We start from the raw sequence: 16,444 nt of genomic DNA, 5'->3' as shown, positions 1-16,444 counted from the left end.
AAAGCCTGCCTTTACGTTCTATTGGCAGCAAGTGACAGAATCCTAGTATGAGGTCCAAAGATGCTCGACAGCGAACAATGATTTGTAAGAAGGGTGACCAAGGGCTTCTCATTCTATCTGTGCATTAGTTACTTTCTGCTTCGTTCAATGTCCTTGGTGTGAAAGCATTTTCTTCACCAGAAGGCATGATATGGGACAAGACTGCTTCCACACCATAGAGACTCACGCTGACCAGCTCCAGTACTTTGTTCTTGACTAAAGTGTCCAAGTCAGCCTTGACTTTTGGTCTGATAGCCTAAGGTAAAATCTCCATATGCACCAGCTGTCCCTGTGTTAATCTCAATACTCACCGGCTGGCCCTGTGTCAATCTCCATACGCACCAGCTGGCCCTGTGTCAATCTCCATACTCACCAGCTGGCCCTGTGTCAATCTCCATACTCACCAGCTGGCCCTGTGTTAATCTCCATACTCACCAGCTGTCCCTCTAGCAAGAGAGACATAGTATCCGTTCGGCCCCCCAGTAACAGTCAGGATTTTCAGTGTGACTTCATGGTCTGATGACTCACTCACCTCAGTGTTCTCTTGGTCTGATGAGTCACTCACCTCAGTGTTCTCTTGGTCTGATGAGTCACTCACCTCAGTGTTCTCTTGGTCTGATGAGTCACTCACCTCAGTGTTCTCCTGGTCTGATGAGTCACTCACCTAAGTGTTCTCTTGGTCTGATGGGTCACTCACCTCAGTGTTCTATTGGTCTGATGAGTCACTCACCTCAGTGTTCTCTTGGTCTGATGAGTCACTCACCTCAGTGTTCTATTGGTCTGATGAGTCACTCACCTCAGTGTTCTCCTGCTCAACAGTGTGAACATCTCTTTTTCATTTGTTGGAATGTCTCTGGACAATCCATGTCCTTCCACCAGCATGTAGATACTTGATGTCCCACCTTGCCACATGTGACTTGATTTCCCTGTCTCTGATTTTCAGTTGAAACTTTTCCTTTTTTTGTGATCAACTATTTATTTATTTTAAAGGAACACAGACAAGAACAAATAGCAGCAGGAATGGTTATACAGCTAGAGACACAATTCTGTTAAAATATATATCAGTATATTATGGAAACTAGTTATTGCAGATAAATACAATTATACTAAACCACATATACAATCACCCACCTCAGCTGCATCAGCCCACCCTCCAACCCCTCCTGGGACCACCCCAACCCACCCTCAAACCCCTCCTGGGACCACCCCAACCCACCCTCCAACCCCTCCTGGGACCACCCCAACCCACCCTCAAACCCCTCCTGGGACCACCCCAACCCACCCTCCAACCCCTCCTGGGACCACCCCAACACAACCTCCAACCCCTCCTGGGACCACCTCAACCCACCCTCCAACCCCTCCTGGGACCATCCAACCCACCCTCCAACCCCTCCTGGGACCACCCCAACCCACCCTCCAACCCCTCCTGGGACCACCCCAACCCACCCTCCAACCCCTCCTGGGACCACCCCAACCCACCCTCCAACCCCTCCTGGGACCACCCCAACCCACCCTCCAACCCCTCCTGGGACCACCCCAACACACCCTCCAACCCCTCCTGGGACCACCCCAACCCACCCTCCAACCCCTCCTGGGACCCCCCCAACCCCTCCTGGGACCACCCCAACCCACCCTCCAACCCCTCCTGGGACCACCCCAACCCACCCTCCAACCCCTCCTGGGACCACCACAACCCACCCTCCAACCCCTCCTGGGACCACCCCAACCCACCCTCCAACCCCTCCTGGGACCACCCCAACCCACCCTCCAACCCATCCTGGGACCACCCCAACCCACCCTCCAACCCCTCCTGGGACCACCCCAACCCACCCTCCAACCCCTCCTGGGACCACCCCAACCCACCCTCCAACCCCTCCTGGGACCACCCCAACCCACCCTCCAACCCATCCTGGGACCACCCCAACCCACCCTCCAACCCCTCCTGGGACCACCCCAACCCACCCTCCAACCCCTCCTGGGACCACCCCAACCCACCCTCCAACCCCTCTTATGTACTGGTCACTCCCAGTACATATGATTAAAGGAGCCCAAGGCACCTTGATTACATAGATCACACAGAGGAGCGGTTGTGATTTCTATTAAATGATGTTTTCTAGGTGGAAGGTTTACCCTGTGTATGAGATTAAAATGTATCAGCTGGTGATTAGGATTGTTAGATGAACCCACTAAGTTCCTGATGAACTCAACGTATTTTTACTTAAGTACTTTAAACCACTGGTTAACTCTCTTTCTTAGCTAGCTAGACTATGCACTTGCCTCTGCTAGCAATACACTGTGCTAACATTAGCCTAGACTGGACCACAGAAAATAACAGTTTTAAACAGTTGTAAAAACCCACTTCTTCCAGACAGAATAGTTCCTGTAGATTCAGACTTACTCATCGCCAATCTTTTGTTATGTCTCGTGGGTTTTATAACCACGTCTGTATAACAATTCAATAATGATGAGACAGGAGACAGGAATCAGTTCAACCATTTATCTGGAACGTGATCATCTCAACACATACAAACCCCCATGATGCTCTGCAGCACAACCCCAATATACAACAAATACATACATAAGTAAATGGACACAAAACAAAACTCATAGAGGAATTTAAATGTTCAGTTGTAGAAAGTAGGGCCATGGGATAGGGTCAGAAAGGTCAGTATGTTTGATAACTGGTTACAGAGGTGACATAACAAGCATATGGAAATGTGTCCAGTGTGTGTGTCCGGTGTGTGTGTCCTGTGTGTGTGTGTGTGTCCAGTGTGTGTGTGTGTGTGTTTGAGTGTGTGTGTATGTGTCCAGTGTAGGTGCACGTGTGTGTCCACTGTTTGTGTGTGTGTCCATTGTGTGTGTGTGTCCAGTGTGTGTGTTCAGTGTGTGTTTGTTCAGTGTGTGTGTGTGTGTGTGTGTGTGTCCAGTGTGTTTATGTTTGTGTGTGTGTGTCCAGTGTGTGTGTATTGAGTGTGTGTGTGTCCAGTGTATGTGTCCAGTGTGTGTGTGTCCAGTGTGTGTGTGTGTGTCCAGTGTGTGTTTATGTGTGTGTGTGTGTGTGTGTGTGTGTCCAGTGTGTGTGTCTAGTGTGTGTGTTTGTGTGTCTAGTGTGTGTGTTTGTGTGTCCAGTGTGTGTCCAGTGTGTGTGTGTCCAGTGTGTGTGTTTGTCCAGTGTGTGTGTTAGTGTGTGTGTGTGTGTCCAGTGTGTGTGTGTGTGTGTTTGTGTGTGTTCAGTGTGTGTGTGTGTGTACAGTGTGTATAGTGTGTGTGTGTCCAGTGTGTGTGTGTGTGTGTGTGTGTGTGTGTGTGTGTGTGTGTGTGTGTTTGTGTGTGTCCAGTGTGTGTGTGTGTCCAGTGTGTGTGTTCAGTGTGTGTGTGTGTGTGTGTACAGTGTGTGTGTGTCCAGTGTGTGTGTGTGTGTGTGTGTGTGTGTGTGTGTTTGTGTGTGTCCAGTGTGTGTGTGTGTCCAGTGTGTTTCCTGTGTGTGTGTGTGTGTGTGTCCAGTATGTGTGTGTGAGAGTGTGTGTGTATGTGTCCAGTGTGTGTGCGCATGTGTGTCCACTGTTTGTGTGTGTGTCCATTGTGTGTGTGTGTTTGTGTGTGTGTGTGTGTGTGTATCCAGTGTGTGTTCAGTGTGTGTGTCCAGTGTGTGTGTGTTCAGCATGTGTGTGTTCAGTGTGTGTGTGTCCAGTGTGTGTGTGTCTAGTGTGTGTGTGTGTGTGTGTGTGTGTGTTCAGTGTGTTTGTGTGTGACCAGTGTGTGTGTTCAGTGTGTGTGTGTATGTGTGTGTGTGTGTATGTCCAATGTGAGTGTGTCCAGTGTGTGTGTTTGTCCAGTGTGTGTGTGTGTGTGTGTGTGTGTGTGTGTTTGTGTGTTTGTGTGTTTCCAGTCCAGTGTGTGTGCGCGTGTGTGTCCACTGTTTGTGTGTGTGTCCATTGTGTGTGTGTGTCTAGTGTGTGTGTTTGTGTGTGTGTGTGTGTGTGTATTCAGTGTGTGTTCAGTGTGTGTGTCCAGTGTGTGTGTGTGTGTGTGTTCAGCATGTGTGTGTTCAGTGTGTGTGTGTCCAGTGTGTGTGTGTCTAGTGTGTGTGTGTGTGTGTTCAGTGTGTTTGTGTGTGTCCAGTGTGTGTGTTCAGTGTGTGTGTGTATGTGTGTGTGTGTGTGTGTGTATGTCCAGTGTGAGTGTGTCCAGTGTGTGTGTTTGTCCAGTGTGTGTGTGTGTGTGTGTGTTTGTGTGTTTGTGTGTTTCCAGTGTGTGTGTCCAGTGTGTGTGATTGTCCAGTTTGTGTGTGTGTCCAGTGTGTGTGTGTCAGTGTTACCATGGTTATTATTTACAGGGACACTGAGGAGTCAACATGAACCCTAAACCCTGGATAGAGGGGCTCAGTGAATGTGGAGTGGAATGTGTTCAGGTGGGTCAGTGTGTCAGAGGAGACTCTGTAGAAGGACAGAGTGCCGGCTGGCCAGTCCAGATACACTCCTACTCTGTGGGGGCTGGAGGAGGGGACGTCTATGGTAGTGGACTTATTATTGTGCCAGGCAGAGTAACGGTTGTCAGTGCAGATCAGACTCCAGGACTTGTCATTGGCTCCAATCCTACAGTCATTACCCAATCCTCTCCTGCTGATTCCTTTATATGTCACTCCTATATCAGCCCCTCTCCCACTCCACTCTACCTCCCAGTAACAGCGCCCAGTCAGACCCTCTCTACACAGCACCTGTCTATAGTATTCAAATCTCTCTGGGTGATCAGGATACGGCTGCTCCTCTCTCCTATATGTCACCTTTCTGTTCTCCTCAGACAGAGAGAGGCGTCTGTTTACTGTGTTTAGGTCCAGTGTGAGATCACAGACATCTGATGGATGAAACCAGACACAATATTAGAAATCATCATCATTCACATTAGAATGTTAACTCACTTTTCACTAATTCATTTAATGTAGATGTTTCTAGGTATCAAAAGGAGAAGTTAAGGTAACTTGAGACTTGTTGAATTATCATATGTTATACTGTATGGTAATATAAAACACACTTATTCCCATTAATTACACACACACACACACACACACACACACATCCTGAACACACACACACACACTGGACACACACACACACACACATTTCTAACGTAACACGAACACGCCACACACACAAACACCTACATTAATTACATACACACACACACACACATCCTGAACACACATACACCCTAAACACACACACACACACACACACCTTCATGCATGCATGAATGAACACACACACACACATTTCTAAAGTCACACAAACACGCCACACACATACACAGACACACACATTGTCAAAGCAACTCTTTGTAAACTTTGGTGTCCCTGATTTGTGCTTCTGTAGAACTACAGCTGATATTTAATATGACCAAGTAAGTAATGATGGTGGTCTTTGACTTTGACTTCACTTGAATTAAGACTTATTCTTAGTCATATTCTTCACAGCAGTCAACACTCACATTTTCTCAGTCCAGGTTTCATTGTGTTCTCTCCACCATGTTCCACACTGTAGCGGTAAGCAGAAGAACAGACAGTCATTGAGGGATACACCTGAACTCACACACACACACACACACACACACACACACACACACACACACACACACACACAAACAGTCAGTATATACATTTGTCCAAGTGTCTGTGTGTGTGTGTGTGTGTGTGTCCACTGTTTGTGTCCTGTGTGTGTGTGTGTGTCCAGTGTGTGTCCGGTGTCTGTCCAGTGTGTGTCCGGTGTCTGTCCAGTGTGTGTGTGTGTGTGTGTCCAATGTGTGTCCAGTGTGTGTGTTCAGTGTGTTTGTCCAGTGTGTGTGTGTGTGTCCAGTGTGTGTGTGTGTGTGTGTGTGTGTGTGTGTGTGTGTGTGTGTCCAGTGTGTTTGTGTGTGTGTGTGTGTGTGTGTGTGTGTGTTTGTCCAGTGTGTGTATGTGTGTCCAGTGTGTGTGTATGTCTAGTGTGTGTGTGTGTATGTCTAGTGTGTGTGTGTGTATGTCTAGTGTTTGTGTGTGTGTCCAGTGTATGTGTGTCCAGTGTTTGTGTTTGTGTGTCCAGTGTATGTGTGTGTGTGTGTGTGTGTGTCCAATGTGTGTGTGTGTGTGTGTCCAGTGTGTGTGTGTGTGTGTGTGTCCAGTGTATGTGTGTGTGTGTGTGTGTGTGTGTTTGTCCAGTGTGTGTGTGTGTCCATTGTGTGTGTGTGTCCAGTGTGTGTGTGTGTGTATGTCTAGTGTGTGTGTATGTGTGTGTGTGTGTGTCCATTGTGTGTGTGTGTCCAGTGTGTGTGTGTGTGTGTTCAGTGTGTTTGTGCAGTGTGTGTGTGTGTCCAGTGTGTGTGTGTGTGTGTGTGTGTGTGTGTGTGTCCAGTGTGTGTGTGTGTGTGTGTGTGTTTGTCCAGTGTGTGAGTGTGTGTGTGTGTCCTGTGTGTGTGTGTGTCCAGTGTTTTTGTGTCCAGTGTTTTTGTGCCCAGTGTGTGTGTGTATCCAGTGTGTGTGTGTGTGTGTCCAGTGTGTGTGTGTGTGTGTTCAGTGTGTTTGTCCAGTGTGTATGTGTGTCCAGTGTGTGTGTGTGTGTGTGTGTGTGTGTGTGTGTGTGTGTGTGTGTGTGTGTGTGTGTGTGTCCAGTGTGTGTGTATGTCTAGTGTGTGTGTGTGTGTGTCTAGTGTTTGTGTGTGTGTCCAGTGTATGTGTGTGTCCAGTGTTTGTGTTTGTGTGTCCAGTGTGTGTGTGTGTGTGTCCGGAGTGTGTCCAGTGTGTGTGTGTGTGTGTGTGTGTGTGTGTCCAATGTGTGTGTGTGTGTGTCCAGTGTGTGTGTGTGTGTGTGTGTGTGTGTCCAGTGTATGCGTGTGTGTGTCTAGTGTGTGTGTGTGTGTGTGTGTGTGTCCAGTGTGTGTGTGTCCAGTGTGAGTGTGTGTGTGTCCAGTGTGTGTGTTTGTCCAGTGTGTGTGTGTGTGTGCGTCCTTTGTGTGTGTGTGTGTGTATCCAGTGTGTGTGTGTGTGTGTATCCAGTGTGTGTGTGTGTATCCAGTGTGTGTGTGTGTGTGTCCAGTGTGTGTGTGTGTTCAGTGTGTGTCCAGTGTGTGTGTACAGTGTGTGTTCAGTGTGTGAACACACACACACACACACACAAACACACACACACACACACACACACACACACACACACACACACACACACACACACACACACACACACAGTCTTTATATAACTTAGTCCAAGTGGTGGTCAGAATGTTTGTCTTAACTACCCTGATAACTCCAACATGTCTGATATGAACATTGACATAAACCCTCTACATACTTGAGTTTCTCCAGTCTGCAGTGTGGATCCTCCAGTCCAGCAGAGAGCAGTCTGACTCCTGAGTCTCCTGGGTGATTGTAGCTCAGGTCCAGCTCTCTCAGGTGTGAGGGGTTTGACTTCAGAGCTGAGACCAGAGAAGCACAGCCTTCCTCTGTGACTAGACAGCCTGACAGCCTGCAAAGAGTCAAATCATATTAAAACCACACTGCTATTCTTTGGTGGTCAAAATAGTGGCAGTATATTTTTTCAACATTTTCAGATATATCAGTGTCCTGAAACCTGACATATCTATTTATAAATGAATGTATCATTATTAACAATAACAAAATATTTTATAGTACGAATATTTGAGTAGACTGACCAGAGCAGTTTAAAAAGCTGTATCAGTCAAAAGACAGACAGTGAGGTATCAGATTTACATTGTATTGAGTATACAGTCCACACCATATCTATTTTGACAGTGAAACTGACATTTTAAATGTGGCTCTGTACTCCAGCATTTTGGATTTGAGATCAAATGTTTCATATGAGTTGACAGTATATAATGTCACCTTTTATTTGAGGGTATTTTAATACATATCTGTTTCACCGTTTAGAAATGAAAGCACTTTATGTATCTACTCCCCCCATTTGAAGAAGTCAAAAGTATTCTGACCATTTCACTTATGGTGTATTAAAGTAGTCAAAAGTTGAGTATTTGGTTGTAAACTCATTGGTTGCATTTGCAGGTTGTTTTGGTTGTGTTTTGGGTTATGTTTTGCCCGATAATAACTGAATGGTGGATGATGACTGGAGTAATTTTCTGTCTAAGTGAGTAGATAACATGTTTCTAAACACTACTAAATTAATCCTGATGATGTCATGATTAAGACAAATCATGAATGAATCATGAATAATAATGAGTGAGAAAGTTACAGAGGCTACAACAAAACATGCTAACCTCTCACCATTACCAATAACAGAGGGGGTATGATCCTTGTTCCTCTGTAACTTTCTCATTCATCATCATTCATGATTTATTCATGATTATTCATAATCATAGTAGCATCCACATGAATCTAGAAGTGTTCAGAAACATCTTCTATTCTTACTGACAATACAAGTGAAGTGACTCCAAAATGACAGGACATTATTCACCTTTCAGTTTCTATTGGGAAAAGCATCATCCAAAACACAACCAAGACAAACTGCAAATGCATTCAACAAGTTTGTAGAATCACAAGCTTGATGTAATCACTGTGGGTAAGGAATATGGGACCAAATACTAAACGTATGACTACTTTAATACAATATAAGTGAATATGTCCAAATTATTACAACTTTTTCAAATGGGAGAACAAGACACATTACGTGCTTTCATTTCTAAACGGTAAAATATATATATATGAATACCTTTAAATAAAAGGAGACATTCTGTACTGTTGCCTAATATGAAACATTCTATCTCAAATCCAAAATGCTGGAGCATAGCACCAAATGTAAAACTGTAAGCTTCACTGTCCAAATACATATGGTGTGGACTATGTGTGCCTGGTAAACACATGTGGATCTGGTGAACAGTTATCACTTGTTGACCAATTACAGGAATACTGACCTCAGAGTCTCCAGTTTACAGTGGGGATTCCCCAGTCCAGCAGAGAGCAGCTTCACTCCTGAATCCTTCAGGTCATTGTTACTCAGATCCAGCTCTCTCAGGTGTGAGGGGTTTGACCTCAGAGCTGAGACCAGAGAAGCACAGCCTTCCTCTGTGACTAGACAGATTGACAGCCTGCAAAGAGTCAAATCATATTAAAACCACACTACTATTCTTTGATATGAAAATATATTCTTTCAACAATTTCAGATACATCAGAGTCCTGAAACCTGCCATATCTATTCATATACAGTGGGGGAAAAAAGTATTTAGTCAGCCACCAATTGTGCAAGTTCTCCCACTTAAAAAGATGAGAGAGGCCTGTAATTTTCATCATAGGTACACGTCAACTATGACAGACAAAAAATCCAGAAAATCACATTGTGGGATTTTTAATGAATTTATTTGCAAATTATGGTGGAAAATAAGTATTTGGTCAATAACAAAAGTTTCTCAATACTTTGTTATATACCCTTTGTTGGCAATGACACAGGTCAAACGTTTTCTGTAAGTCTTCACACACTGTTGCTGGTATTTTGGCCCATTCCTCCATGCAGATCTCCTCTAGAGCAGTGATGTTTTGGGGCTGTCGCTGGGCAACACGGACTTTCAACTCCCTCCAAAGATTTTCTATGGGGTTGAGATCTGGAGACTGGCTAGGCCAATCCAGGACCTTGAAATGCTTCTTACGAAGCCACTCCTTCATTGCCCGGGCGTTGTGTTTGGGATCATTGTCATGCTGAAAGACCCAGCCACGTTTCATTTTCAATGCCCTTGCTGATGGAAGGAGGTTTTCACTCAAAATCTCACGATACATGGCCCCATTCATTCTTTCCTTTACACGGATCAGTCGTCCTGGTCCCTTTGCAGAAAACAGCCCCAAAGCATGATGTTTCCACCCCCATGCTTCACAGTAGGTATGGTGTTCTTTGGATGCAACTCAGCATTCTTTGTCCTCCAAACACGACGAGTTGGGTGTTTACCAAAAAGTTCTATTTTGGTTTCATCTGACCATATGACATTCTCCCAATCCTCTTCTGGATCATCCAAATGCACTCTAGCAAACTTAAGACAGGCCTGGACATGTACTGGCTTAAGCAGGGGGACACGTCCGGCACTGCAGGATTTGAGTCCCTGGCGGCGTAGTGTGTTACTGATGGTAGGCTTTGTTACTTTGGTCCCAGCTCTCTGCAGGTCATTCACTAGGTCCCCCCATGTGGTTCTGGGATTTTTGCTCACCGTTCTTGTGATCATTTTGACCCCACGGGGTGAGATCTTGCGTGGAGCCCCAGATCGATGGAGATTATCAGTGGTCTTGTATGTCTTCCATTTCCTAATAATTGCTCCCACAGTTGATTAATTCAAACCAAGCTGCTTACCTATTGCAGATTCAGTCTTCCCAGCCTGGTGCAGGTCTACAATTTTGTTTCTGGTGTCCTTTGACAGCTCTTTGGTCTTGGCCATAGTGGAGTTTGGAGTGTGACTGTTTGAGGTTGTGGAAAGGTGTCTTTTATACTGATAACAAGTTCAAACAGGTGCCATTAATACAGGTAACGAGTGGAGGACAGAGGAGCCTCTTAAAGAAGAAGTTACAGGTCTGTGAGAGCCAGAAATCTTGCTTGTTTGTAGGTGACCAAATACTTATTTTCCACCATAATTTGCAAATAAATTCATTAAAAATCCTACAATGTGATTTTCTGGAGAAAAAAATTCTCAATATGTCTGTCATAGTTGACGTGTACCTATGATGAAAATTACAGGCCTCTCCCATCTTATTAAATGGGAGAACTTGCACAATTGGTGGCTGACTAAATAAAAAATTTCCCCACTGTATGTATATATACACACTACTACCAGTCCAAAGTTTGAACACACCTACACATTCAAGGGTTTTTCTTTATTTTTACTATTTTATACATTGTAGAATAATAGTGAAGACATCAAAACTATGAAATAACACATATGGAATCATGTAGTAACCAAAAAAGTGTTAAATTAATCCAAATATATTTTATATTTGAGATTCTTCAAACAGCCACCCTTTGCCTTGATGACAGCTTTGCACACTCTTGGCATTCTCTCAACCAGCTTCTTGAGGTAGTCACCTGGAATGCATTTCAATTAACAGGTGTGCCTTCTTAAAAGTTAATTTGTTGAATTTCTTTCCTTCTTAATGTGTTTGAGCCAATCAGTTGTGTTGTGACAAGGTAGGGGGGTATACAGAAGATAGCCCTATTTGGTAAAAGACCAAGTCCATATTATGGCAAGAACAGCTCAAATAAGCAAAGAGAAATGACAGTCCATCATTACTTTAGGACATGACGGCCAGTCAATACGGAACATTTCAACAACTTTGAAAGTTTCTTCAAGTGCAGTCGCAAAAAACATCAAGCGCTATGATGAAACTGGCTCTCATGAGGACCGCCACAGGAATGGAAGATCCAAAGTTACCTCTGCTGCAGAGGATAAGTTCATCAGAGTTACCAGCCTCAGAAATTGCAGCCCAAATAAATTCTTCACAGAGTTCAAGTCACAGACACATCTCAACATCAACTGTTCAGAGGTGACTGTGTGAATCAGGCTTTCGTGGTCGAATTGCTGCAAAGAAACCACTACTAAAGGACACCAATAATAAGAAGAGACTTGCTTGGGCCAAGAATCACGAGCAATGGACATTACACAGGTGGACATTTGTCCTTTGGCCTGGAGTCCAAATTTGAGATTTTTGGTTCCAACCGCCGTGTCTTTGTGAGAAGTGGTGTGGGTGAACGGATGATCTCGGCATGTGTAGTTCCCACCGTAAAGCATGGAGGAGGAGGTGTTATGGTGTGGGGGTGCTTTGCTGGTGACACTGTCTGTGATTTATTTAGAATTCAAGGCACACTTAACCAGCATGGCTACCACAGCATTCTGCAGCGATACGCCATCCCATCTGGTTTGGGCTTAGTGGGACTATCATTTATTTTTCAACAGAACAATGACCCAACACACTTCCAGACTGTGTAAGGAGAGGGATTGAGTGCTGCATCAGATGACCTGGCCTCCATAATCACCCGACCTCAACCCAATTGAGATGGTTTGGGATGAGTCGGACGGCAGAGTGAAGGAAAAGCAGCCAACAAGTGCTCAGCATATGTGGAAACTCCTTCAAGACTGTTGGAAAAGCATTCCAGGTGAAGCTGGTTGAGAGAATGCCAAGAGTGTGCAAAACTGTCATCAAGACAAAGGGTGGCTATTTGAAGAATTTCAAATATAAAATATTTTTTCATTTGTTTAACACTTTTTTGGTTACTACATTATTCCATATGTGTTATTTCATAGTTTTGATGTCTTCACTATTATTCTACAATGGAAAAAATAGTAAAAATAAAGACAAACCCTTGAATGAGTAGATGTGTCCAAACTTTTGACTGGTACTGTATATACATTAATTAATGTATCCTTATTAACAGTAGATAACATGTTTCTAAACACTACTAAATTAATCCTTGTGTGTGTGTGTGTGTGTCCAATGAGTGTGTGTTCATTGAGTGATACAGGAATACTGACCTCAGAGTCTCCAGTTTACAGTGGGGATTCCCCAGTCCAGCAGAGAGCAGCTTCACTCCTGAATCCTTCAGGTCATTGTTACTCAGATCCAGCTCTCTCAGGTGTGAGGGGTTTGACTTCAGAGCTGAGACCAGAGAAGCACAGCCTTCCTCTGTGACTAGACAGCCTGACAGCCTGCAAAGAGTCAAATCATATTAAAACCACACTGCTATTCTTTGGTGTTGAGTAATTTTCTTTCTGTGAGTAGATAACATGTTTCTAAACACTACTAAAGTAATCCTGATGATGCCATGATTAATACAAATCATCAATGAATCATGAATAATAATGAGTGAGAAAGTTACAGAGGCTACAACAAAACATGCTAACCTCTCACCATTACCAATAACAGAGGGGGTATGATCCTTGTTCCTCTGTAACTGTAAATGACTAAAATGTAAATGTATATAATGTCACCTTTTATTTTAGGGTATTTTAATACATATCTGTTTCAACATTTAGAAATGAAAGCACTTTATGTATCTAGTCCCCCTATTTGAAGAAGTCATAAGTATACTGACCATTTCACTTATAGTGTATTAAAGTAGTCAAAAGTTGAGTATTTGGTTGTAAACTCATTGGTTGCATTTGCAGTTTGTTTTGGTTGTGTTTTGGGTTATGTTTTGCCCGATAGTAACTGAATGGTGGATGATGACTGGAGTAATTTTCTGTCTAAGTGAGTAGATAACATGTTTCTAAACATTACTAAATTAATCCTAATGATGCCATGATTGAGAAAGATCATGAATGAATCATGAATAATAATGAGTGAGAAAGTTACAGAGGCTACAACAAAACATGCTAACCTCTCACCATTAACATCAAATAAAAGGTGACATTCTATAATGAAACATTCAATCTGAAATCCAAAATGCTGGAGCATAGCACCAAATTTAAAACTGTAAGCTTCACTGTCCAAACACATATGGTGTGGACTATGTGTGCCTGGTAAACACATGTGGATCTGGTGAACAGTTATCACTTGTTGACCAACTACAGGAATACTGACCTCAGAGACTCCAGTTTACAGTGGGGATTCCCCAGGACAGCAGAGAGCAGCTTCACTCCTGAATCCTTCAGGTCATTGTTACTCAGATCCAGCTCTCTCAGGTGTGAGGGGTTTGACTTCAGAGCTGAGACCAGAGAAGCACAGCCTTCTTCTGTGAGTCCACAGAATGACAACCTGCAAAGAGATCATCATGATTTCACAAACACACTGTTAATTTAACACCAGTAGTGTAGAAGGACAATGACAGATGCATTTGGTTTATTCTCTTAAACAACATATAGATTCATCTTCCGTCTCCTAGAATTGTATGGTCATATTGTTATACTAATGTGAACACCAATGCACTGATTCAGTATGTTTTTCAATTTAATATTATTTATTATATACATATTATAGTACATATATTTCTCTAAACTGAATATTTCTTCCTGATGATTAGTACTTAAATGTCATTTTATGTACTCACAGAGCAGCTCTGGAGGCTTTGACCACTGGCAGCAGCCTCAGAAGACCTTCCTCTGATCTGGAGTATTTATTCGGGTCAAACACATCCAGCTCCTTTTCTGAAGTCAGCAACACAAAGACCAGAGCTGACCACTGTGCAGGTGACAATTTGGCTTCTGAGAGACTTCCTGATCTCAGGTAGCTTTGGATCTCCTCCACTAGAGAATGGTCATTCAGTTCATTCAGACAGTGGAACAGATTGATGCACCTCTCTGGAGAGGGATTCTCCCTGATCTTCTCCTTGATGTACTTGACTGTTTCTTTATGGCTCTGTGAGCTGCTTCTTGTCTTTGTCAGTAGACCTCGTAAGTGCTTCTGATTGGACTCCAGTGAGAGGCCCAGAAGGAAGCGGAGGAAAAGGTCAATGTTTCCTGTCTCACTTCGTAAGGCTTTATCCACAGCACTCTTGTAGACAGTATCTTCAGTAACTTGCGGTTCGGCCATTAGATTCTCATTGTTGTTGATGAATGAGAGGAACACATATACAGCAGCCAGAAACTCCTGAATGCTCAGATGCACGAAGCAGTACACCTTGTCCTGGTACAGCACACATTCCTCTTTAAAGAGCTGTGTGCACAATCCTGAGTACACTGATGCTTCTTTGACATCAATGCCAGCCTCTTTCAGGTCTTCTTCATAGAAAATCAGATTGCCCTTCACAAGCTGTTGAAAAGCCAGTTTTCCCAGTGACAGAATGCTCTCTTTATTCCAGTGTGGACCTGTCTCTTCTTTCCCAAGATACTTTTCATCCTTCAGTTTGGTATGAAACTCCACAAGGTGTGAGTACATCTCAGTCAGAGTCTTGGGCATCTCTTCTCTCTGGTCTGTACTCAACATGTGTTCAAGGACTGTTGCAGAAATCCAACAGAAGACTGGAATATGGCACATGATGTGGAGGCTCCTTGATGTCTTTATGTGTGAGATGATTCTGCTGGCCAGGTCCTCATCACTGAATCTCTTCCTGAAGTACTCCTCCTTCTGTGGGTCATTGAACCCTCGTACCTCTGTCACCTGGTCAACACACCCTGAAGGGATCTGATTGGCTGCTGCAGGTCGGGTAGTTATCCAGAGGAGAGCAGAGGGAAGCAGATTTCCCTTGATGAGATTTGTCAGCAGAACATCCACTGAGGTTGACTCTGTGACGTCAAAACAAATCTTGTTCTTCTGGAAGTCTAGGGGCAGTCGGCACTCATCCAGACCATCAAAGATGAACAGAACTTTGTACTTGTCGTAGTTGGAGATTCTTGATTCTTTGGTTTCCATTGAGAAGTGACTGAGAAGTTCAATGAAAGTGTGTTTGTCCTTTTTCATCAAATTCAGCTCCCGAAAAGGGAATGAAAATACAAATTGGACATCCTGATTTGCTTTTCCTTCAGCCCAGTCCAGAATGAACTTCTGTACAGAGACAGTTTTTCCAATGCCAGCGACTCCCTTTGTCAGCACAGTTCTGATAAGTTTGTCTTGTCCAGTTAAGGGTTTGAAGATGTCGTTACATTTGACTGCAGTCTCTGGTCTTGCTTGTTTCCTGGTTGTTGTCTCAATCTGTCTCAGCTCATGTTCATTATTGACCTCTGCTGTTCCACCCTCTGTGATGTAGAGCTCTGTGTAGATCTTATTGAGAAGTGTTGGGTTTCCTTGTTTAGCGATCCCCTCAAATACACATTGAAACTTCTTCTTTAGATTAGATTTGAGTTCACGTTGAAGAATCACAGCACGCTCATCTGAATCTAGAAATAACACAGAGGGTATTAATATTTCATCTGTTTTAATGCCTACAGTATTGTAAGTCTGTCTTATAAAGTTTAAATTATAATAATTTATTCTCTTAACTGTCTGTATAAATCTGTAAATGTTTTCATAATGCATTACTCACTGGTGTGACTGATTTATATCATTATTGGTATTATTGATTAATAATGTTATATCTCTCTCTCTCTGTCTAAATTAATCACCACAACACATCCCTGCTGCTACTTGATGAGGTCACTAGGTGTTGTGTTAAGGCTGCTACAATATCATTGAGTTACACAGCTACTTTAGCTGTACTTTAGCTACAGCTTTTAAATGTTATAAAACAGCATTCAACATGAGGCAGACAGCTCTTACTTTTCTCCAGTGTGTCAGCAAGCTCCTTCTGGTTCATTTTCCTCAGGACGTGCAGTGTGATCTTCAGAGCCCCCTCTCTGGCACTGCTCTCCTGCTTCTCATCTTCAGCATCCACCACTTCCTTATCCTGCTTCTGACTCTCAAAGCCTTCTGGGAGTTCTGGACTAAGAATCCTCTTGAACATCTTCAGCTCCTTCTTCACAAATGTCATAATATTCTCTTCAAGCAACTGAAATAAATCAAGTAAAT

At 43.7% G+C, this 16,444-nt stretch overlaps 1 protein-coding gene across 1 annotated transcript; it reads right to left on the bottom strand.

The window, feature by feature from the left end:
- Positions 1–3,955: 3,955 nt before the first annotated feature.
- On the bottom strand, positions 3,956–15,784 carry LOC311123335 (NLR family CARD domain-containing protein 3-like; the record flags this gene model as incomplete). Its single annotated transcript, XM_084197598.1, has 2 exons — positions 3,956–4,915; positions 14,054–15,784. Coding segments are annotated over 2 exons (2,277 nt in total), but the record flags the coding sequence as incomplete, so codon positions are not given.
- Between the last annotated feature and the right edge of the window lie 660 nt (positions 15,785–16,444).

Source organism: Coregonus lavaretus, assembly GCF_964263955.1.
Source record: "Coregonus lavaretus genome assembly, contig: HAP1_SCAFFOLD_293, whole genome shotgun sequence".
NCBI classification, from domain to species: Eukaryota; Metazoa; Chordata; class Actinopteri; order Salmoniformes; family Salmonidae; genus Coregonus; species Coregonus lavaretus.
The sequence above is the reverse complement of the archived record's forward strand: the minus strand, read 5'-3'. Positions and strand labels throughout refer to the sequence as shown.